The sequence below is a fragment of the Vanessa tameamea genome, chromosome 23 (assembly GCF_037043105.1).
Source record: "Vanessa tameamea isolate UH-Manoa-2023 chromosome 23, ilVanTame1 primary haplotype, whole genome shotgun sequence".
Taxonomy (NCBI): Eukaryota; Metazoa; Arthropoda; class Insecta; order Lepidoptera; family Nymphalidae; genus Vanessa; species Vanessa tameamea.
The window spans coordinates 7201822-7226665 of record NC_087331.1 but is presented as its reverse complement, the minus strand read 5'-3'; the positions used below and the strand labels follow the sequence as shown (position 1 = coordinate 7226665).

Here is a 24844-nt window from a genome sequence, read left to right as displayed (position 1 = left end):
TTACTTTTCATCAGGTTACCCTCATGCTCGTTTGCCACATATATCATTAAAAAAAATTGAGCTGTTTTTTAGTTACACGCTGTAGTTCTCCCTTTCTAACACCAGTGATTCGATATTCGAAAGAAGAAAACAACAGGTTTATTGTTAAAAATCGGTTAATTGTAATATTGTTAATACTCGTAATAATATATTAATTGTTTATTTTTATTTTGTTCATGAATGAATCATCATTACTAATTATCAACCGTCTTAATTAAACCAGTTTTAACTTACAACCTTTCTACGAGGATGTCGCCTATCCTCTAATCCCTTAAAAGATGGCGAGGTTGCATTACGGATTTTAATTTTCTAAATTAATTTCTTCTTTTTAAGACCTGTGGCTGTGGCTAAGGCTCGAAGCGGACGGTCGAAAACCTCAGAAGAAGAATATTAAAACATATATTAAAAAAAAAAAACAGAAAAAAGGTTTTATAATATTTTGTAAATTAAAACTACGCATAAATGATTTTTATATGCACGGAATTATAAAACATATTCGTATGGAACATAAGGGTGATTATTGTGGTTGTATATTTATGTGATATTTAACCAAACCTCACTTCCACTATTTGACGTAGTTGTCGCCCGCGGCTTTGCTCACTTTTTAGGGATTAATCGTTATATGCTAGGTATAAAAAATAACCTATGTTCTTAATATCTTTATATCTTTAAATTAAAATATTTATTTATATCAGTCAAATATGTAATAAAAAATTTCAAGTTCAATTTTGTACTACAATCCAGTGTCAGCTTCGAATGGGTATAATATATAGCTTATATATATTTAACGTTGAATGTTTGTTAATTTTTGTGTTTAGTCCACTTTTTAAATATTTATATGAATACATTGAACGTAATGAAATTAAGTTGTAAATATTTATGTGATTGTTCTTATATGTTATCTTAATAATAACTTATTATTTTGTGTTGTTTTAGGTTACGGGTCAACAAAGAGTCTACTACTGTTATATCTTCAAAATTATATTAAGGCTGTAATCTCGACCGTACCGTTCAATCTCTATTGTGTCTTCTGCATCTCACGTGACATTGGCGAATTAATACGTGCCCTCACGGCACAAATGAAAGCCAAAAAATGAATGATTGCGAAACGGGACCAAACATACAAACAAATCAATAATTTTTATTTGTTCAAATATATTTTTTAATAAACACTCTGTCTTGATAAAATTGTTACTCATGTGTCTAAAGCCTTAGCGGAATTATGGAAGACTCGGAACGCCTGTCACGGACAGATTACGACGTTATTTTTATACGGATTTCATTTACATTTTTAAAAATCTGTATCTCTCGGATTTTGAAAGTAAATATGATGTACCTTTTTATTCGTCTTGTTCTTTCTTACTTTTTTTTTTTTTATGAAATGCAATCTTACGCGTACTTGCGACAAAATTAGCCAGTTTTAACCAGATTTTTTATATGTTTATACCAATGAATTAATGATGACGTTGACGAGATGGCCTAGTGGTTTGAACGCGTGTATCATAACTGATGATTTCGGGTTCAAACCCAGGCAAGTACCACTGAATTTTCATGTGCTTAATTTGTATAATTCATCTCGTGCTCGGCGGTGAAGGAAAACATCGTGAGGAAATCTGCATATTTCTAATTTCAACGAAATTCTGCCACATGTGTATTCCTCCAACCCGCATTCGAGCAGCGTGTTGGAATATGCTTCAAAACCTTCTCCTCAATGGGAGAGGAGGCCTTAGCCCAGCAGTGGGAAATTTACAGGCTGTTAATGTATGTATTGTATGTAATGACGTTAACGATGTATATTCGATCATTCGACTTGTCAGAAATGCATTCTTTTATCGCGTATTATCTGACAGTTTTATCTTAAAAAGAGTTGTAAGTAAGCGCGTGATGAGTTCTACTTCTTCGACGTAAGTAGAAATAGTTTTTGCATGCAAATAATTAATTACAATAAAATAATAATAATCTAATTAGTAATAAGTAATATAATAATTATACTATAATATTCAGAAGATAAGAATCGAAAATTAAAATATATTTTATTCGAGTAGGCTTTTACAAGCACTTTTGAATCGTCATTTAACAAACTATATTAAGTGTACCACAGGTTCGGAATGCAGATTCTACCGAGAAGGACCGGCAAGAAACTCAGTAGTTACTCTTTTTCAACATTTAAAAATACAAAGTAATGTTAGTTAAATACAATTATATATTATATATATATATATATATATATGTATATAATACATTCTGCCTGGAAGTTATCTATTTCCAGTGCCTTGACTTTTGACAATGGGCGGTTTACCGAAAAAATTCGTCGTGTAGTATTCAAAATACCCTGTGATCGTTTTTTGATAAGGCACCGAGGGAAGTATAACTTCGAAAAATATTATTTTACCTAACTCGACGCTTGAGTATTATTCATAATTCAACAATGAAATATATTTTATTAAAAGTATAATATATGACTTAATTATGAATTGTACTTTTAACTCTTTGAGTATTAAAGGAACATGAATTGTTGGTTTTGTTTTTAATTATTCCATTTTAGAAAGGAAAGGATCAAACGTTATACTGCCTTATATAATACTGTTCTTTTTTTACTGAATTAAATTAAAAAGTAGAGGAAAATTCTGGCGTAATTTTACTAATATTATAAATGCAAAAGTTTGGATGAATGTAAGTTTGATAATCAATCACGCCAGGACGGCTGAACGGATCTGAATATAACTTAGCACGAAGATACATTATAATAATAATAATAATATGCTTTATTAATAAAAAAATGATTTACGGATAAAAATGAGTTCCCCGGTTCTTGTGAAAAGCAAAAGCCTGTGCCACAACGAACCAGTGTGCTCTTCCATTATTTACTTCTTAAAGCATTTAAATTATATAAAAACAATGAAGGATAAGGAGAATGAATGTGTGTTTGTGTGTGTTAGTTGTATGGTCGATGTTTGTATGGGTGTGTATATATATATATATATATATATATATATATGTCTGCGTATAAATTGTACGAGACGTGCATACTAGTAGATTATAGTCTGAATTAGCAGAAACTTTATAGGGTAAAGGTACTTTTTATTCCTAACACTTTTCAGCTCAAGTTTCAGTTTCAGTTTGCAATATGATGGAATAACCTTCCAACTTTCTATCAGGATTGGCCTATTCCCAATCACGTCCACTATTTACTGACTTCGAAATGTAACAATGCTTCACTGTTTCATATATTCTAACGTGTTATTTTGTGATCAATATTAATTTATACGTTGATACGTTCAATAATAGTTGAGGTTGTCCTTTCGATCTTTATCAAAGATAGTTCAAAACCAAAAGTACTACGATGTTTTCATGTGTGTTCAATTTGTGTGAATAATGAATCTCGTGCTCACATTAAAAACCATCGTGAGGAAACCTGCACGCATCCAATATTGAAAAAACGTGGTGGAATAAACTCCAAAACTTTTCCAAGGTCTCTCAACAGTGGAATATCCACAGTCTGTGACGGTTTGTTTGTGGATTTTAGTGTAAAAATAATATTACAATTCTATGTTATAAAAACACTAATCAAGAAAACACTACTTAATCTTAACACAACGAACAAGGAAGACAGAACTCTTTTGGTTACCAAATGAGCTAGCCATGGATGCAATGTTCCTTAAATAACCATGTAATGTGTAACGCTGAATACGTCTTTAAAACATTAGAACTAAGGTCGATATCCCTGTAAACAAATTCTGTAATAGATCTACCGCTGAGTTTGAATTGTAAATGAGCTAGACGCAAAACTAATCACGGCTGCGGATTGTAATGAGACAAAAGAAGGAAGTCTTTAAGTTAACTGTATTTTAAAACGAAAACGACGTAAGTTTGACGACTCTTTTGCTACTTGAGACTTTTATCTGTTGAATTGATATTGTTTGTAAAGACATTTGGTTTTACTTACGTTTTTTGCTTGCTTGCGAAGAAAAGTCGATTGGAGAATTGTCGAGCATTCATCGAAAAATTACGGCATTGAAATCGGATTAATAACATTATCTCGATATTAAAAGTGTTTAATAAACGAAAGATGACGTTGATCGAAGTTATTTTCACTATGTTATACATAGACAGACAGAGAAATAAATCAGCAATGTTTGGGAATTATTGAATTAAAATAAACAAAATTATGCGTCAATAGCCCAATAGTTTACGGGTCGCCTAGCGGTGTAAAAGTCGCAGGATCGATCCTGACCCCTTGGGCTATTGCCGTACCCACTCCTAACACAGGTGATAAGCTTAAAAAGAGCAAATAGGAATATTAGTAATTTCTTAATTAATTATGGGCATTGCTAGTAATTTATATAAAAACAAACAATATATTAAATAAAACCATACATATATAAATAGAAAGAGACAGAGAAAAAAAAAAGAGAGGGAAGATCCCTTGAAGAGCATAACGGTTTTTCCTTACGTAACGATTTCTGCCAGTTCTATCTACTGTAAGTCGCGTAAAACAACTTCTTCTTTTTTGAATCGTGTTTTTACCAAACTGTATTAAGTGAAGCTACCACCGCTTCGGTATGTAGATTCTACATGTGGCAGAATTTCGTTGAAATTAGACTCATGCAGGTTTCCTCACGATGTTTTCCTTCACCGGCGAGCACGAGATGAATTATAAACACAAATTAAGCATATGAAAATTCAGTGCTGCCTGTCTGGGCTTGAACCCGAAATCATCGGCTAAGATGCACGCGTTCTAACCACTGGGCCATCGCCTCTTTTTTTAGTTGTTAGCTAAATACAATTATTTATGTAATTGTATGTTATATTAAAACAAATGAGATAAGGGAAACGCGGTTACAATTTCAAGGTCGAATTCGAGTCAAACTATTTTATAAACGTGCAACAATTTTATAAAACGATTTCGTCGCAAAATTTCTCCTCTCTGTTTCAACAACTTAAATTTCATAAATAAAAGTTTAAAATAACTTTCGGCACGACGAAAACGACACTTTTAACTTTTACTACCAAATTAATACTGCAAAACTATTACTAAGCCAGATAAAAATGAAAGGTTTCAACAGCCTTGATTTTTTTTTTTTGCAAGGAATCGTCTGAAAAATTTACCGAGCTGTGGCGACGAGACTGCGAATAACTGAATTTAGCGATGTTGATTCGATTGTTAACGATTACCGCTACGAGTTTACTTGTTTGGAAATCAATTCGAAATCGGAATCGAAAGGAATGACATTAAGAAGATTTTAAAATGATAACTGACTCGAATAATACAATTCTTTATGTAGATATTGTTTCTTTTACTCACACAGTCATGCAAATACTCACACAGATGCTTTTTTTTTCTTGAATATTCTATAGTGTTCTCTGCAAGAAGGTCTTGCTATAACATACAATAGAATTTACCAAAGTAATTGCTGAGTAAATGTTAAGTAATGTGAAGCTAAGTATATAAACTATATGTTAATACATAGACATTAACTATACTATACATATATGACATATATTGTAATAATTACTAACATTCCAGTATTTGTTTAACTATTTAGTATTATCTTACAATCAAACTCATTCACATTGAGTAACTAATAAATTATCTTGTTTTATTCATAAACTTATATAAAAAATGGTGTAGTGCTACCAAAACGAAACAAACAACTCTCTCAAATTTTATCATCAAAAACGTCGAAAGTTTGCGTAAAATTGCACTTCGGTTGGGCGTAACTTGACCTAACAATGGATGGTATATAAAATCTATTAATAAACACGCACCCCAAAAAGACAGTTATTACGATTCTAATTCATAAACGATGAACCAATGAAAGGGCTCAGACCTTCTAAATATAGGATAAATGGGACAAAAAGAATCCTGAGAGGGTTCCAATCGCTTCACTAACTCGATTTCGTTGCGCCGATCCTGTCTGCCTACGCGTTATTTTTTTCATTTCCATTCTTTCGTTTCTTTTGGTTCAGCTTAATCTGTGCTTCCAAATTATATTCTGATGTCTCCTATTACTTTGTGCTTAATTTTTTTTTTTAATATAGAATAGGTGGGTTACCCATTGGGCCACCTACTACTACACTATATTAGCGCCGTGAGAAATTTTAACCATTCCTAACATACCCAATGCGCCACCAATTTTGGGAACGCGTGTCATGTTCTTTTTGCGTGTAATCACTTAGTATGAATTTGTATATTTTATAAAAGTTTGATATCTAATCCGTTATTGTGACTCTGCGGACATATTAATAGCTATTGTTCATTGTATTTGTAATACATAGTATAATATTAATAACGGACTATTTATCATAAATTTAAATAAATGTAGATAAAAGATAAAACAACTGTGTAACGTTTGTTTTACTGGTTTGTTTCACTAATACCAATATTTTAGGATAAGTCTTAATATCACTGTCCATGCTGCTGCTGCTGTATGGATGTGGATGGACATTTTTTTTTTTAATGTTATAGGTAGTAAACGAGCAGGAGGCTCACCTGAAATAAATTTTCGGATCTTTATTCCAATTGACAATTCAAACAATTTTCTGATCATCACTCACGTAGTGTTTTTTGTTACATTGTAAACAAATACGACGTCTTGATTGGTGATGAACGATCATATAAGATTCAAGATACCATGTATGTGATATCACTATGCTCAATTTAATTAAAGCCTATCCAGTATCGATGTTTGCAAACAGCATTCTGTCGGATATTGGTAGACAAGTAATATTTTCAAATTTCTGTGTTTCGGTTTTTGTATGAATATTAATGTCCAGTGAACTGCGGATATTATATTTTCCACGTATTTATTTCGATTGCTTGCAAGTTCACATTCGAAGTTCACTTAGATTTTGTGTATTAAAGAGCCGAGGTGACCCAGTGCTTAGAACGCGTGCATCTTAATTGATGATTGCATGTTCAACTCCAGGCAAGCTCCATGTTTCATGTGCTTAGTTTGTGTTTATAATTCATCTCTTGTTTTTTGTGCCATATGTGTACTCACCAACCCGAATTAGAGTAGCGTGGTGGAATGAATTCTGTCTCTTGTGGAGATGGTTTGTAGCTAATAGTTTCCTCTTAGCCTAGTAACATCTTGTAAATGGCCCAGGGCATTTATTCACTCTACAATATTTATAAATCGATATCGAAGTTTGAACGATATTCTGTCACATTTAAATTTACTAATCCGCACAGATTAGAGTACTAGAATAATATGCTCAACAGTTCTAAAAAAGAGGACACATTCTGAAGTGGGTATATTATTTGATACAATAACATCGATGTATATGTATATAAAAATGGATCCCTGTATTCCTTTATTTTAAAGTTTTCTATTACTTCGTAAAAGGTACGAAAATAAAAATCAAGAGAAATGTGCAATAATTTGTATTTTTTTTTTTAAATCTTGAGAGCTTTTCGCCATATTAGCAGTTAACAAGGATTTTTTATAAAGACTGCGATCCAAATATTTATAGGTGACTTGAACCAAAAGATACTATAAATATTCATAGCTAAGATGTGTCAGCTAGTAGATTACAAAAATTTAAGAGATCAATATTATTTGATTGTCATATAACATATATTAACACTAAATAATTATTTAATAGACATTTATTTTGAAAATCTTCATGTTTGATCTAAAATTCTGAATAGATTAGTGTTATTGCTTGCTTGAATAAAGTATATTATGGATTTTTGAATGGGAAAGTTAGTTTTTTTATTCGTCTGTGTGTTATATTTTAACTCTTCAACCTTGTGATAAATTTATGCATAGAAGTTGTCAGGGGTACAGAAAAGAAAAAAAAATTCAATTAAATTATTTATCGAACAATGCTTGACATTTCGGAAAGAAGGAATCACTTGATCACGTACCTTATTATGAAAAGTGATCGAAAAAATAAACATTTTCAAACATTTTTATATTTCATAAAAAATCGTATTCAACTCATCACTTTTTCATAGACGAAAAAACTTTAACAGCCTCAAAAATATCACTAGAAACTTCAATGGGCTTCTCGAAGGCAGCAAAGTGACCTCCTACATCTAAATTGGTAGTACGGACTAAATTGGGGTATTTCCAACGCAAGATAAAGTCGGGTTGCTGAATCAAGTCGTATTTAGTTCGGAGACCCCAAGTGGGAACAGATGTTGGGATTCTGAAAAAATGTTTGTATGTTAAATTTTTTTTTTCTGAGTCACACAAAACCGTCTCTGTACGACGTCAATACGATAGAGAAATACTGTGTATAAATCCCGTGTTTACGCATATTATCGAATATACTTACAAAAGTGTAACTAATAACTGTCTATAATATGTTAAAATAATAATTTTTATCGTTGAAGTAAAACATTACTTCTATTAAAATTTAACCTCTATTAGGTTGGCATGGTTGGCATATTTTTTTATATGATTTCAAAATGTACGATTTGATTTATTTATTTTAAAGAACATATTCGATAAATTTAGAAAATCTGCTTGACCAAAAAATTTCGGTGCTCTGAGCGACGTTTCCAGCAGAATAATGAAAAATGAAAAGATTTACATACAATTCAAATTACATAACAATATGAGTCACTTACCTCGAAAGAGTTTCTTCCATTTCATAGTTGAGAATACTTTCCTTATACAATCTGAGCGATGTGGTGATACTTCCAGTACTCCAATACACGAGCACGTTATCCATCAAATCGGTTACATTGAATGCACCAAGACCACCATCGTGTGTGTACTTATTTGCTGGGTCAGTGAAAAGCAAATACTTTTCAATTATATACGAGGCTAGCCCTAATGGAGAATCTTGGAGAGCTATACCTGAAATCGGAAAACGGGAGCAACTTAATACAATAATTATTTTAATTTCTGACTATTCCAAGTATTTTTAGTATAGTAAACAAATCGTATATCATCTCTGTGATATCTAATAAGTGTTTTTGTCACGTTAGCAAATAGAATGCTATGCCAATTTTCTTGGGTTCCATCGGGAAAAACAAATAGATGTAATTTGTCTCAAAGTGAGCGTTTGTATTTGAATATATCACAATACATTGTAATATACGTATCACATAAGTTTAAAATTTATATTTATCGAATTAGAAATATTAAAAAATTATGAATCAAAAATATTAATAAATGTAAAATTTTAAATTACAAAGTGATTCAAGAAAGCATATTTCGCAAAAACTAAAAGATAGATATTCGGAATTATATTAGGAAAATGTTCGAGAAATTTCGATAGCACTTAAACGAAACTAAATATTTACCCACAGTATCCGGCTTAGTGCTCTGCAAATGTAAATACCCTGATTCCTCTAAATAAAACTGTAGTTTATCCGTGTAAGGATATATTTTATCAACTAAATCGTTTGCTACACATTTTGGACAAATTTCTCCCAACATCAGAGTTAAATGCGCCAACTTTGACGGATTGACTGGAGTACTTGAATGAAAACCAAGTACTTGATTTGGAAATAGTGTGGCCATATGTGAGCCAATAGCATGACCAATATCGCCTCCATGTACGTAGAACTGCTTATGACCAATCCTTGCCATTAGGTTTCTTAATACAATGGCCATTTGGTATGTTGTTAATCCAGGTCTAGCTGGTGCCTGTAATGTATCAAATAATTTTAGTATTTTGCAAAAATCTTCAATTTTACGTATTACCACCATTTAATTTACCCAGCTCAGATCAAAGTCTATCTTATCTATCTATTATCGCGGCAATAACCCATAAAGGATAATCAGTTTTACTCTTTTTAAAGTGCCAAACGACTTGTTAATAGAGTACTTATCTAATAGTTATGTTTAATAATAGTCATACCTATTTTGTAAACTCATATATATAAGCTTCTTTTGTAATATTTACTTTTGCACCAATAAATTATTATTATTATTATATTATAAATTCAGACCAAAATATAAATTTTATGATATGACTAGTTGAATCTGCGGCTTTATCGCATATCAAACAAAAACTTCCAACACGTGTTGGAAGTTTGCGGATGTCTACACCTTGTAAGGAACCTATCTACCAAATTTCAAGTTTTTAGGTGCTATTGTTTCGCGATTAATCAGTGTGTGGTATTTTGCATTTATACATATATAGATTTAGCTCCGCGGACGAGCAAATAAGTCACCTGATGGATAGAAAACAACAATACTCTTAGTTCTGTTGTTTGACAGTAGAATATCTGATGAGTAGATGGTACCTACCCAGACGAGCTAGCACAAAGCCCTACCACTAACTAATGTACAATGTACGTACATATGTATGTTTAATATATAATTTTATTTCGTAATTTGTTTCTATTCAAATTAAATCGCGAACAGTGCTTTGAAATTAATTGAATTTTCGGCAATTTATCGCAAAATTACGTAGAAATTTAGATACGTCGGATTTGAATGCAGTCGATTATATAAAGCTACGGAAATATATCTGTGCATGCAAATATAGAATAACCTACAATTATGCATGATTTCGTCGGTATATACCGACGTTATCTAATAATTCCCTCATATTAGAGCTTGAATTATTATTCAAATTGGCTACTGATCAATTTAATACTGTTACATCCTATACTCTAAATTCCTCACATGATTCATTATATGAGTGAAACAAAGGATGATGCTGTCTCAATTTACGAAAAAAGAATATATGGTACAATTTGATATTGATATTGCACAACTAAAGTTCAAACCCTGCAAGAACCTCTGAATATTCACGTATCTTTGTTTATAATTCCACCAGCAACGTATCCTTCACACGCATTGGAGCAATGGAGGAAAAGTTCCTGCCTTTACTCGAGATGAGAGGATTTCACCCAGCAATAGGAAATTTAACTAGGAACTATTTACTTGTTTATGATTCAAATATTGATCATTTCGTATTCCTTGGAAGAAAGTAGTCATTTGTAGTTTTAGAATTTATACATTGTTTGTTTTCATCAGACATACAGCAGAACATGTAAATAAGAACAAAAGGTAGTTTTTATCCGTCTGGCAATTTGTTTCCATTCATACAGCGACTAAGAAAGTTCAAGATTATTTTAATTGTTAGTCTAAAAATCTTAAGAACTTTGAATAGGATTTTAAATGAACATGTATTCTATTTTTAAATTTCAAAAATACGTCAAGTGATAAATGTACCTGTATTTACTTTAACTCTTACAAGATTATTCATTTGTTTTACTATACAAATTTACTAAAGATGATAAAATATATTGCAAGGTATAAGTCAATTGACACTTCTGCTCAAATTGATGTTATTGTTATATACACAACCCACACACACTTACATACGTATACCCACACGTACAAATAAGAACACAGTTTAATTGTAAAGTGTCGTGTATTTCTATGGCTTTAACTTACTTGAGAGAAAGCAAATCCTGGTAAACTTGGGGCGATCACCTCAAACACAAAATTGTATTCCTGCTTAGCTGATGTAAGTAAAGGTATGATGCCATAGAAATCCCTCACAGAACTGGGCCATCCATGAATGAGCAGTAAAGGTACAACCTAAACAAATAAATGACTATTAGTAATTTTGATTTTATGAATCTTGGTACAATTTTAAACGTTAATTTTCATAATTAGTGAATATTTTATATTTTACAGATAATTATTGATAATGTATCTACGTGTAAAACGAGCTTAATATTTAATTTGAGATATTAAGTAGCGGTAACATGCTGCACATTGGCAAAATTTTAAAACCATAAGCTATCATTTTTAATTAATTCATATTTATAATATTTACACCAAAATAGGATAGATTTAAATATTAACCGACGGCAGTGGTTTCAATTCCGACTAACCACCACTGAGTTTTGAGGTAATAAGTGTTGATAATTTATTTTACCCTAAATGACAAAGAAAACGCCGTGCGAAATTTACATTTAAAAACAGCTTAGAGTATTATTACACTAAGATCGGAAACTTATCTTTAAGAGGGGAGGAATCCTTTGTCGAAGTTTATTCTGGTTGAGTATTTATAGATTATTTTGAATCCGTAAAAACTTACACATTAAGAATCTTATACTATATGTTGTTCATGAGTATATAACGCCTGTGGTATTATCATGTCCTAGCTTCTTATACAAAAATAAATCAAAAATTGATTTATAAATCTACCGCGTACGGTTTTAAGGCACTGTCTGACTGTAAAGTCAGTCTGATCGATCGCCAGGAATTTAATAAATTAAGATTGATCTAATGAAAACTGGCGTCCAGTTATGAACACAAGATTGCATTTAAAAATTTACATTCTACCTGATTTGAATAATAAGATATATTGAATATAAATTCAGAAATACAATATGTATGTATTACATAGTTCAAAAATAATACATTGAGTACTTGTAAATAATTAGAGAAATGAAATAATAAAAAAATTAAAAAAAAACATTACAAAGAAATTCTTTTTTTAAAATAAATTAATGTTACATATTCGCTTGTGTCACCGGCCTTATTCTGATAATAATATTTAAAAAAAAAACTTGTTTAACAAATAAAAAAAAAATTGTTATCGGCCTTATTTTGAGCATTAACATATCTTCTATAACTTTGAGTGAAAATATTGTTCAAACGCAGTCATTGTATAAGAATATACTCGAAACTAATTTCAGAACATTATCGCTAAATATCAGAAAGTTGCTATATAACGATTATATCTCTTAATGGATACACGTATTGAAATTACGCGAACATTCGGCGCAGCGCCTCAAGCTACTTTCTACAAAAGATGAAGTTCGGATAACTTACTCACAATACTGAATTTTCAGTTAGTCAGTTAAGTTAAAAAGTTTAAAGATTCTGTGTGTTCGAAACCATCGCTAACGCAAATGTATTCTCTTTAATAAAAAAAAAATATAGTTAATAATGAATATATTAAATTAATAAAATTAACTGATATTCTTGAGAGTTATTTATGTTAGAATCAATATTTTGAACCAGTGAAAACTTTTTATTTAAATGATGTTAAATAAAGATTAAGAATTTGTATTAAGACCATATGTGTTTCTCACCTTGAGATTTTCCGTATTTTTTGGTTTTATACGCATGAAATGTATATCCAAACCTTGGACGTTCGTTATGTAGTGGTTATACTGGTTCAAGTATTTGACACGCGACCCATACTTGTACTTAAACTGCCAATGAGCGAATATCTGTCCAAGTACGTCATAATTTATACCGTATTTCGAAGAATCTTCTAAGCTCTTAACTCGTGTTGCTCTACGGTACGCTTCCATTTTTCTTCTCAAATTTTCTTGCATCTGAAACACACATTGAAATATTTACTCACACATGCACGGTTTCGTTAACCATTACTTACTCACATCAAATATTCCACAGCCAAACGGAAATACTTAGTATTGAGTCAGGTCGCAAGGTTGTTGAGGCATTTTCCGTATAAGATTATAGTTTAATACTTGATATTTCATATAGTACCGATATCAGTAGTGACCACTTACAATCACGAGGTCCACTTGTGAATATGCCTAACTTTTTGAAAATAAAATGATACAAGTCACGATAATCGACACTACCAAACACTGATTTATAAACACAAATTCCGAACATTCAAATTCAGTAAATCTTGATCGGATTTATGCCCTTTTGTAGTTAATCAGTTAGATAAACATATATTATTAGTAAAGTAACAGAAAGCAATATAAGACTGAAAATAAGTTTGATTAAAATTATTATACGGTACACCACTCCACTGATGACAGATGGCCTGGTACATTTTTCAACCAGAGACGGAATTGCGATTCAACGGGGAAATGCTGCAAGCAATCTCGCCACCATTCCACGCGGTCATAATTTGTCAAAAACTCAAGGCCTTAATGTAAATAAATGTATTTTATCTTATACTAGCTGCCTATCCCGGCTTCGCGCTGTTACAATAAGGTTATATAAAACTTTAAGATTGAAGAACGAACATAAAATAAAAAATCTTGCTTTTTTCCGAATAGGAAACTTGGAATTATTTTATCCTACTACGATATGCATGTAGTTTACATATAAACCTTTGCTCTTGGATCTGTTTATCGCATTAAGTAGTTTAAAAGATATTCTACCGCAAACAACAGTACTCAGTAATGTTGTGTTCCGGGTTGAAGGGTTAGTGAGCCGGTGTAACTACATGCACAAGGGACATCACATCTTGCTTCTCAACGTCGGTGGCGCATTGGCAATATAAGGAATGGTAAATATTTCTTACAGCGTCTATGTCAGATGGCCATATTCTCGTCCGCCAAACTATTCCTTTAAAAAAAAAACGAATCTTACAGACGACGGGACGCAACTTTGTTTTATACTATAAAGAGATAAGACTTTTATTATTACAATAAATATTTCGGAGAGATCGTAAAATGTTGTAGACCTCTAGCGCCGTAAACAGCACAAAGTAAACCCAATTATAAGTTTACGTTAATTCGTCGCAAAGACTAACGAGGTTTGATAATATTTAGAAATTGCCCTGTCTCAATTCTTAACTTTGATTAAGTTACGTTTGCGTTTTGTGGTTACGCTTTGTTTATTTTTAAACGTGATTAACAAATACGTAAATTATTTTACATTTAAATTATACAATTTTAACTTATTATATTAACTTTAATTACGTATTGTTTACGTCTAAAGGAATTCGGATACCGAATAATTATTAATTCTCCGTCGTTAATTTAACTTTATTATAATTTACAAATATTGTTCTACGCGCTTGTTTATTAGTTTGCAAATATTGTCCTACTCAAATATTCCTCTTAATATGTTGTTGTTACTTATTGAACCGAGGACCTTAGTTTTTTGTTTTTTTTTTTATGTCATACGTAGGTGAACTGGTAATTGGACTACCTGATGGCAATAGGCATTGAAGTGCAATAAATATTAATCATTTATCGTATCACCGCTAAGAGCCGAGATGGCCAAAGAGCCGAGATGGCCCAGTGGTTAGAACGCGTGCATCTTAATAAATGATTGCGGGTTCAAACCCAGGCAAGCCGCACTGAATTTTCTGGAACCACTTTCACTGGAACCGCTGGACAGATTTTGATGGGAATTCACTGGCAGAAAGCTGATGTAATAAGGAGTAACTTAGGCTACAACAATAACTGTTTTGTTATATTCAAATGACAACGAAGTCGCGGGCACAGCTAGTAATAACTATTTAACAAATATTTAATTCTATAAACAAATTTTAGCAAAGTTATAGTGATTTAATAACAACTATAATGGTAAGTTAAGTTTAGAACATAATATAATATATAAATTAAACGTTTGCATTCAGAAATTTTATATTGAGTGTTCGTCTTTTATAATAACATTCGTCATAAATAAAACAAACTTTATAGAACCACGGAAAATACTTACAGAATCGCTGAATAAAATCCGGTAAGGCCGTATAGATGTATCATGTCTTTCACTAGTATTTCGTCCCCACCAGACATTCAAGTCAAATTCTGGTAGATCGGGTGTTGCCAAAAATGAACTATAAAATTTGTAGAACAACATCGCTATAACAACTGCCCCCCCTATCGTTATCACTTTGCAAATCTGTAAATCGAAAAAATAACGCTAAAATAATTTATACACTTAATAGGAATGATAATTAAATTATAATATTTTATGGGACAATTAATTATTATTAGACTTTATTATCAATATGATTCAGAGCCGAGATGATCTATTGGTTAGAACGCGTGCATCTTAACCGATGATTACGGGTTCAAACCCAGGCAAACACCACTGAATTTTCATGTGCTTAATTTGTGTTTATAATTCATCTCGTGTTCGGCGGTGAAGGAAATCATCGTGAGGAAACTGCATGTGTCTAATTTCAACGAAATTCTGCCACAAGTGTATCCACCAACCCGCATTGGAGCAGCGTTGTAGAATATGCTCCAAACCTTCTCCTCAAAAAGAGAGGAGGTCTTAGCCCAGAAGTGGGAAATGTACAGGCTGATTATGTTATGTTTATTTATTGAGAGTTCATTGAAAAAAAAACATTTTAAATTGCTATTACATAAAGATCAAACCAGAAGTCACACTAATGTGGGTTAAGTGTTGAAGAGTTCAACAATACCCCTTAAATGTATCAGTGATGTTCAAAGACCATTAACAACAAGTTTAAATCTATTTCATCACACTAAACTCTCAATAAATAAATAAATTTAATTTAATTTTCAGAATAATTTATCAAAACCGTTTGTCAAAACCAATACGTATTAATCGATCTTATCGATAAAATTGTTTATGATCGATTTCGGATACATCCGCTCGTCAGTGAATTATAGTAAATACTAGCGACCCGCCCTGGCTTTGCACGGGTGCAATGCTGATACTAAATATACTACAGAATGTCTTACAACGTTCAGTTTTTCAGTCGTTGCGTTTTTAATCTGTAATATCTTCGAAACTATTCATTTAAATTACATGCTGTAAACAGCTATATTGATCTATATTAAATGCACGATGTATTTAAGGTACTTAATTGGAAAAGTATTAATGCTGTATTGCTTAAAATCGCTTCGAAAATAAGCCATTATTTCTCGTAAAATGTAAAAGATAAAAAATGGTTATTCTGGGTTATCGATTAGAGATAGATATATACCATCGCAGACTTTTTTGAAGACCTTTTTAAGGTGTACACTACTGTCGTACAATCTTTTGAGGGTTCAGCCAGCGTTTGCAATGTATGCGCAAAAAATGTGTTTATTTACGACATAACTTTAGAAATTTCTTAAATTATCAGTGTTTCTCTACTATATTGTGCACGTATTATACACATAAACCTTCCTTTTGAATCAATCTATTAAAAACTGCATTAAAATCCGTTGTGTAATTTTAAAGATCTACGCATACATAGGGACAGACAGCGGTAACAAATAATATTTTGATTTATTCCCCATTTCACATTTCGTTGCGAGAGTAACCCGATATAACCGTAGAGTTCACGTGCAGGCCCATAGAGTTTATTTGCTTGCTAGTAAGGGTTTGTAACTTAAACCGAATATCACAGAATTACAAGCTAACCACTAGAGTTACGAGTTATTTTATCAAAATCCAATATCGAATAAAGTGACTTCATATATCGAGATTAACATAAAATAGAGAATTATATGTACTTATATTTTAATCAAATTGTTTTAAATAATTCGAGCTTATTTAATTTGTAAAGATGCAATAAAAATAAATTAAAAAGAAAACTTACGTACATTGAAATTTGTTTTCCTTTCATTACGTAGCGTTTGTTTTATTTCAATCGGCTTTTTGTTCGTTTTCTTCTTTGGCGCCATTTTTTATTAATTAAACAAAAATTTCACGACTATTGACTATATTTTATTGCTAGCATAATTAAACTACAATCAAAAATAATATTTATCTTATCGAACGTAAAATATTTAGGAAATTATCTATATTTTATCTTATCTGTGGGATAATCCTGATTTCATAATAAGCTTCTGTTGTAAATGACGTGGACCAAACAAATTAGATTTTTGCCCGTTTATGTAATTTTAACTTTTTGATTTGCGGGACAGATTCGTGTGACTTGACGGCGAACGGCGTTACTCTCTCCTATAGATACTGCCTTGTTTATCTCCGCCGCCGAGCTCGACTCCCTACACAAGTGTGCTTGGTACGTATTCTATATGCATTGTTGCTATGTACTATTATTATAATAAAAAAATATATTTATTTTATCAATAAAAGTTTTTGTTTTATTTATTTTACTCCTTGTTTATTGAAAATTATACATCATTTCAATAACCACTGATTTTGATATTTCACATCTGTCGGACGATCCGGTGATGGCTAAATTTATTAAATAATGAAATTATTTTTTATTAATAATTATTATTTCTTTACGGACGAAAACAATAATTGTCAAATATACATTTAAATTAGTAAGTAAGAATAGTAGAATTGTCTAGGAGGCGTAGTTTAAATCTTACCTGTAAAAAACATTTCAATAGTTTTGAATGACTACTGAGAGTGGACCTGAAATACTAATTATATTTATAAATTTCTGTAGGCAGTTGATAAATATAATCAACCAGCATTCATTCAATATATGCGTTTTCGTTAGATATAATATATTCTAAAACAGACTAATGTCACAGAGTAGAATTTCACACCATGAAAAACAAATTCTACATGTCATATTTTACGTTTAAAGATAAGAAATACATTATACTGGGTGCTTGACATTTGATAAAACTTAATAAATGATTTTGATAAAAATGTTAGGTGTGCAAATTTTAATTACATTTTTGACCGTTTGACGTTCAATTAAATGAAAACTTGAGAACGAAATATAATCTATTATTCAATCACTGTAATAATTTAAAACAGAAAATAAAAGTTAAATTGGCAGGGTTCTACTCTCTGAATTAGTTGACATTGGTACTTAAATCAGCCGTAATTCTTCCAATTTAACACCGTTTCAAATTGATAAAATTAACAAAGTATTAATTTTACATGTATGTATGATATTCTTTACATATTTAATTTTCCGAAACATCTTGATGAACATTATATAATTATTTACAAAGATTACGTGAAAAAAGCGTTTGCGAGTTTGGCCAGTGAAAGATACTATTACAGGATCGTCTAGATTCTAGGGACGTTGTTAGTAACGTGAGATCAAGAAGGCGGTTCGATAATGTACCGCCACCCATAGTTCGTAGCTTTACATCATTTAAGATACTCTTAGAAATAAGACCAGAAGTTATTTTTATTAAATACAAATTTATTACTACCCTCAAGAAAACAATTTTCAAAACGAATCTACTTTGAAAACAATTAAATTTAACAAACCAAAATTAAATTATACAAAAACTAAAAATGTAAGACCTTTCAAACTATTACAACAATTACGGAACAATCTAACGAAAAACCCAACGGACAGAATGACGTTGCCGAGATGTTGACTCGATAACAGCCGAACAGCAAAGAGATCGCGCCGGGTGCTGGCGCTGCTTTTTATATGTTTTCCCCACTCTTCTTCCATCTTCTACAATACATTTATTATGTTTAATCAGTTACTGTCAGTATAAATTATATTAAAAGTTGAATAAATACCCAATACGGATTAAGTGGATACGACAACCGATTTTTAAATCAATGATGCGTTTACAACTATGTCATCACTAAAACATACTCACACAAGTGTCTATTTTTCTTTTGTACGACTAATAAGAAGCATGAAGCAAGCAAGAAAAAATCGCCTCTTTGGTAAGTATAGGTAATCGAGATCAATTATGTACTTTTAAAATTAATTTGATGAGTTCGAAACTTAAAATAACACCAAAATAGTCCTACACCAAACCTGTCAAACAAGTGTAAGCCTAAAAATCAATCTGACTTCCGAGAAAAATTACCAATTATTTTTACCAATTATATTAAAAACATTGGCTCAAATTGGAACATAGATAAAAAAAATCCTTTAAGTACGCCCGAAAAATGAGCGTAACCTTGTATAAATTCCCAAAAAAAAAAAAAAAAATTATGGTCGGCATGGCTACAATTCTAATGAAATTGTTTAAAAATCGATTCTATTTTTGCAAACATTATATACGAGTTTCACTATGATTACCACCGACAAAAAAACATACAAAAATCCTGCGATAATCCCACACTGACCCATTTAAGAGAAAGATCAATTATTTCATAAGTCCCCAAAAAATATGCAACACGATTTTAAAAACATATATATTATAAATAAAGATCTCCCAAATGATCATTAATTGTAGATAAGATTAATTTTGATTGATTGAATAATAACGGAAATAACAATATTTCCATTCATAACAACGTTGCAGATATCGTACTAGCTTCTGCCCGCGACTTCGTCCGCGTAGATTTCGGATTTGGGACAGGATTGCGTATCTCAAACGATATCTATTAAATCAAAATAACCCATAAAGATACAAAATATTTTTTTTTTAAATAAATAAAATTATAATATGTAAAATATTATAAATAAATAAGAATTTAGAAGTAAGAATATGATTTTTTTTTTTAAATTTGCGAAAATTATAACAACTTAATAACACTATACTAGTAGTAATAGTCAGCAACAACGCTCGGATCATCCGGAGAGAAACAAACCTGCCCCCATGGGTAGGATGCAAAGAAGGACCGCATCCTATCCCATTCTGCTAACTTGTAGTGCCACACTCGGCGGCAGCCCACGAAACGAGGTCGTGAATACCACTGCACCTGTGCAGGCAGCCGGCACTGTGCTCCGAACGAGACAGTGGTCCGACGAGCCCAGAGGGGGATCGATGATAACATGGTAGCCATCCGGATGGGGAGTCAGCAGAAGGTCCAACAGGGAAGGTATATGATCCTCCACGTCCGGTATTCGCGTTGGCGAGGTGACCAATTGTGCCAAATCATATGCTAAAGCGAAGTCGAGAACAGATCTACCCGCATGATCGGTAGTGCGTGATCCAAGCCATTCGGCATGGCGGGCATTAAAATCGCCAAGAATTACAATCTCTGCGGATGGGATCTGCTGCAGCACGGAATCTGTAGCCTTGTTAGCCTGTTGGACGTGCTCAACCAGGCACAACAAGGCACGCGTAGATTCGCGGATGGTCGTCGCAGTCTACACGCAGCCAGATAATCGATAGGCCCTGCCCTTCAAGGCTGCCGAGGCGTCGAGAGCAGATATCATCTCTGACGTAATCACACACCCCAGCTAGTGGTACAAAGGAATGTTCCAATTTGTACCCGGGGTAAGAAAGAAAAGTCGTATCGGCAGGAGAGGATATCTGGGTCTCGGTAAGAAAGAGCAAGGCCGGCTTCGACGTCTCAAGGTGAAAGTGAACGGCGTTCAAGTTGAAGTTGAGTCCCCTTATGTTGCAGAAGTCCACATTGTGGGTGATAGGGGTTGCCTTATGATGCCTGCTCCGCTTGCCCCGAACAGTGGTGAGCGCAAAATTGCCCCCCCCCCCAGAATTCGGAGGGCAGCCTGGGCATCCCTGCTCAGGTGGTGTACGTCCTAACCATGGAGGGATTCTCCACCGCAGACGCTGATGGTACCCTCCTGGGGTAATGAAACCAAATTCTGCACAAACATTATGTTTTGGGGGGGAGGGGATCGGGCCTCCGGGACTCTCACATACCGGACGAAACGCGGTAGCATAGCTACCACTTTACGCCGATTTTAAGTGAGAGAGTGGTACTTCCCCGGGCGTGCCGGCTCATTCGGTTGCAACCCGAAGGTATGCAGTGTGGCACTACCACTTGTAAACTTATTTAACGACAATTTTTTTCTATACATATAATTAAGGAGTAAATCGACCGAATCTGTAGGTGCACATTGAATATTTTTGAAAATTCGAAGCTTATTACATTTTAACATGTTTAATAGGAGTCGACCGCGGCTCCGTCCGCGTGGATATCGGTTACCGCTGCAAAAAGCCTACCCAAGAAAGACACGGTTTAAAATGAATCCCAGGTCAATTCACAGACACCGCCACTAACATCGACGACGCAGTCATTATCCGCAGGCTGCATAGATGAGCCGAGATGGCCCAGTGGTTAGAAGACGTGCATCTTAACCGATGATTTCGGGTTCAAACCCAGGCAAGCACCACTGAATTTTTCATGTGCTTAATTTGTGTTTATAATTCATTTATATACAACATTTGATGTTAAATTATTTTCAGGTAACAAAATATACATATGGTCGGGAGCCCCGGCCCGTGATAGGGCAACGTAAAGTTGCCCATGCGTAAAACATTCTTTTCGTAAATCAATTCCTACTAATTTGAATGTTTGGCCCTGGGATTTTTTTATCGTTAGTGCGAAAGAATTTTTTACTGGAAATTGGAACCTTTTGAAGGATATAGCCAAATCAGTAGGAATCATGGGTATTCTTGGTATATGAGCTAATTCACCAGCTGCAGGGCCGGTGATAATAATCTTCGCTACTACTAAATTATCTTTTAGCTCCTTTATAAGAAGTCTCGTGCCATTACACATGGTGGGGGGCTTAAATTTCTAAAAAGCATTATCAGCGTGCCAAGTTTTAACGATAGTTCATGAGGTGGTAGCCCAGCGGGATTAAGAGAATTTAAAAATTCCTGGGGGTAGTGCACTGTGTCCTCGATGTTAGTGACGGTGTCTATGGATTTATAGCACTTAACTTCACCCGGTACTTTCTGCATAATTAAATTGTTTATTTCGTTGACTGTCTGACTGTTTCATTCCTGGGAGAAATTATTTTGGTAAGGATTAATAGCATTAGTAAAATAAATGCATTTAAATGTAGTCCAAAAAAATTCAAGATTATTAAATAAAAAAATGGTTGTTGTGCCTCACTCGACATAGATAGGTATAGTGTGTCGCGGACTTTTTTGTAGATATTTATAAGATCTACAATTAATTTGAACATTTTATGGTTCTATCTTTTATAGTTTAGGCAGCGTACGCAAAATAAGTAAATTTTTTGGTTGACTTTTTACACCTTCAATCCGAAAAACCCAAATATATTATGGGACCTATTTTTTTTTCAAAATAAAATTTAGCCTATGTTACTCGTGGATAATGTAGCTTTTGAATTCTGAAAGGTTTTTTTAAATCGGTCTAGTAGTTTTTGAGCCTATTCATTACAACCAAACAAACCATGTTTTCCTCTTAATAATATTAGTATAGATTAATTATTTGTATATGTTATCGAAGGCGCGCCACTCCACGTTAAGTTATCAGCTTGTTTTAGTATCAGTTAAGTTCGCACTTATAAGGTTTCTTTCCTTTTTTTTGGTATAGGTATGAGCAAATGGGCCACTTGATGATAAATGGTCACCAGCACCCATAGACAATGCTACTCTGAGAAATATTGATACTTATATCGCCAATACGCCACCAGCCTTGGGAACTAAGATATTACCTCCTTTCTGCCGGTTTTAAGGTGAGTGAGCCAGTATAACTGGCTCACTCACCTTAAAACCGGACCCCAACCATTCTAAGTATTGATGTTTAGCGATGGTACCCACCCAGATGGGTTTTCACAAAGATCAAGGCGGGTGAGATGGAATATAGGAAATATAGGAATAATATCTGCAAAAAAAAAACAACTCTTAGTAATAAAATGAATGCGAAAGTTAGAATATACGAGTATGAGTACTACTCAATCACCAGAACGACTAAACGAAAGGTACAAATATAGACTGTAGTCTGAAATATGATATAATTTACCGTATTTTGGAACAATGTAACCTAGAAACGACACCAAATTCACGCACACAGGCGCGCCCCCCCTATTAAGATATCGGCATTGTAATAAAATAAACTTAACAAATATAAGCTAATTTAGATTTTTGTGCTGCCCGTATCTTTAGTCGTCTCACGCACACAATCTTGCAAGTACGAGCATCACACAATCTTACTAATGAACGATAATAATTTAAACTTGGCACGCCTTCGTGAGTGAATAGATCCATAAAAACTAAAGTGACAACATTAACAAACATCACAGTAATAACAAAACATGAAACGAAAACGTACTACGTTGCGTTCGCTTTTGATTTTGTATTCGTTTTTTGTTGCTTCACTCTAATTCTCCGCGCGCGCCCTTTTGTTCTGCTGTGGTATATCTGCAAAAACACATCTTACACAACGTGCAGTCTTTATTTCCTTGTTCTATTAATTCACGACTGGAAAGATTTTATCCGAAGAACGGCTTTATATGCAAGAGCCAGGGCAATGTATATACCACCAACTATAAACACCAGAAAATCAAATAAATTTTAATTATCCTAACTCACTTAGTGGTAGGGCGCTATGCAAGCCCATATGTACCACCACCTATACACATAGGTGGTGGTACATATGATGAATCAAATCCACCAAGCAAAAATACTAATCATTTTTGTGTTCTGGTTTGAAGGATGATTGACCCAGTGTAACTACAGATAAAACGTATCAGTTCTCAAGGTCAGTGGTGCACTGGCGTTGTAAGGAATACTTAAAATTTCTTCCAATGTCTATGGCCAGTGGGGGCCACTACCAATCTGGTGACAAAGGAATGTTTCTTGTAATATTTGTGAAAATAACAACTCACCACTAACTGGTCCATTTGACTATTTATTTATCAGCAAATTTTAAAGGGGTTATTCTACTAACCCTCGACGGATGATTGGATGACAACTACCCAAACCAGCTTATATAAAGCCCTACTAATCTCGTTCAGGATTACATTACTTGGTAATTGACTAAGGTTGCTCTACAATATCTAAATTAACAACCTACGAACCTAAGTGACTATATTATTTATGTATCTATTCATTTAGAGACCCGTTAAAATACATACAAAAAAAAATACATCGAAATCGATCGTACAATCACCAAACAGGAGATTTAAAAATATAAATACGTACATATTGTACAAAAAAGCGGTTAATGCTGAAAGCATTCTCTGTATACCGATTTAAGCCCTTAAAATAAAATACTGTATGTGTTCGTTAAAGCCATACGTAAAAATAATATTTTGTTTATAATAAGCGAAATATGTGAAAATGAACATTAAAATATTATGTTTAAAATGACGTTTACTTAACTTTTAGAATCATTCTTTATAAAAAGTGCTATTATTTATTTTCATCATCATTTTGCTCCAATGTTGGTTGTTGGTTACACATGTATGTATGTGCACAAGAAGTAAGGATAAGCTTATAACGCCAAGTTCGACTCCGCAAAGTCAATAAATCATTCTTGGGGCAAGGTATCCGTTTCTATGATAAAATTCCGCAGACATTTTTAACTTTCCCGTTTTATAGATTCAAGTCATT

At 32.9% G+C, this 24844-nt stretch overlaps 2 protein-coding genes across 2 annotated transcripts in view; one reads left to right on the top strand and one right to left on the bottom strand.

Moving 5' to 3' along the window:
• LOC135193965 (serine protease inhibitor 77Ba-like) overlaps window positions 1-24844 on the top strand; it is a 404929-nt gene that overhangs the window by 248931 nt on the left and 131154 nt on the right. The window lies entirely within an intron of this gene.
• LOC113403697 (juvenile hormone epoxide hydrolase-like) lies at window positions 7933-17374 on the bottom strand. Its single transcript, XM_026644278.2, has 7 exons — window positions 17258-17374; window positions 15414-15596; window positions 13067-13315; window positions 11412-11558; window positions 9302-9647; window positions 8621-8852; window positions 7933-8196 (listed from the first exon to the last, which is right to left on the bottom strand). Exons 1-7 carry the CDS (start codon window positions 17336-17338, stop codon window positions 7989-7991), a joined length of 1446 nt encoding a protein of 481 aa, XP_026500063.2. The 5' UTR covers window positions 17339-17374; the 3' UTR covers window positions 7933-7988.

Coding starts and splice junctions, on each gene's coding strand:
- LOC113403697 (XM_026644278.2), bottom strand. CDS start 17,338: ATGGCGCCAAAGAAGAAAACGAACAAAAAGCCGATTGAAATAAAACAA. Junction 13,316..15,413: donor GGATTTTATTCAGCGATTCT/GTAAGTATTTTC, acceptor TGTGTGTTTCAG/ATGCAAGAAAATTTGAGAAG. Junction 8,197..8,620: donor ATGGAAGAAACTCTTTCGAG/GTAAGTGACTCA, acceptor ACATTTTTTCAG/AATCCCAACATCTGTTCCCA.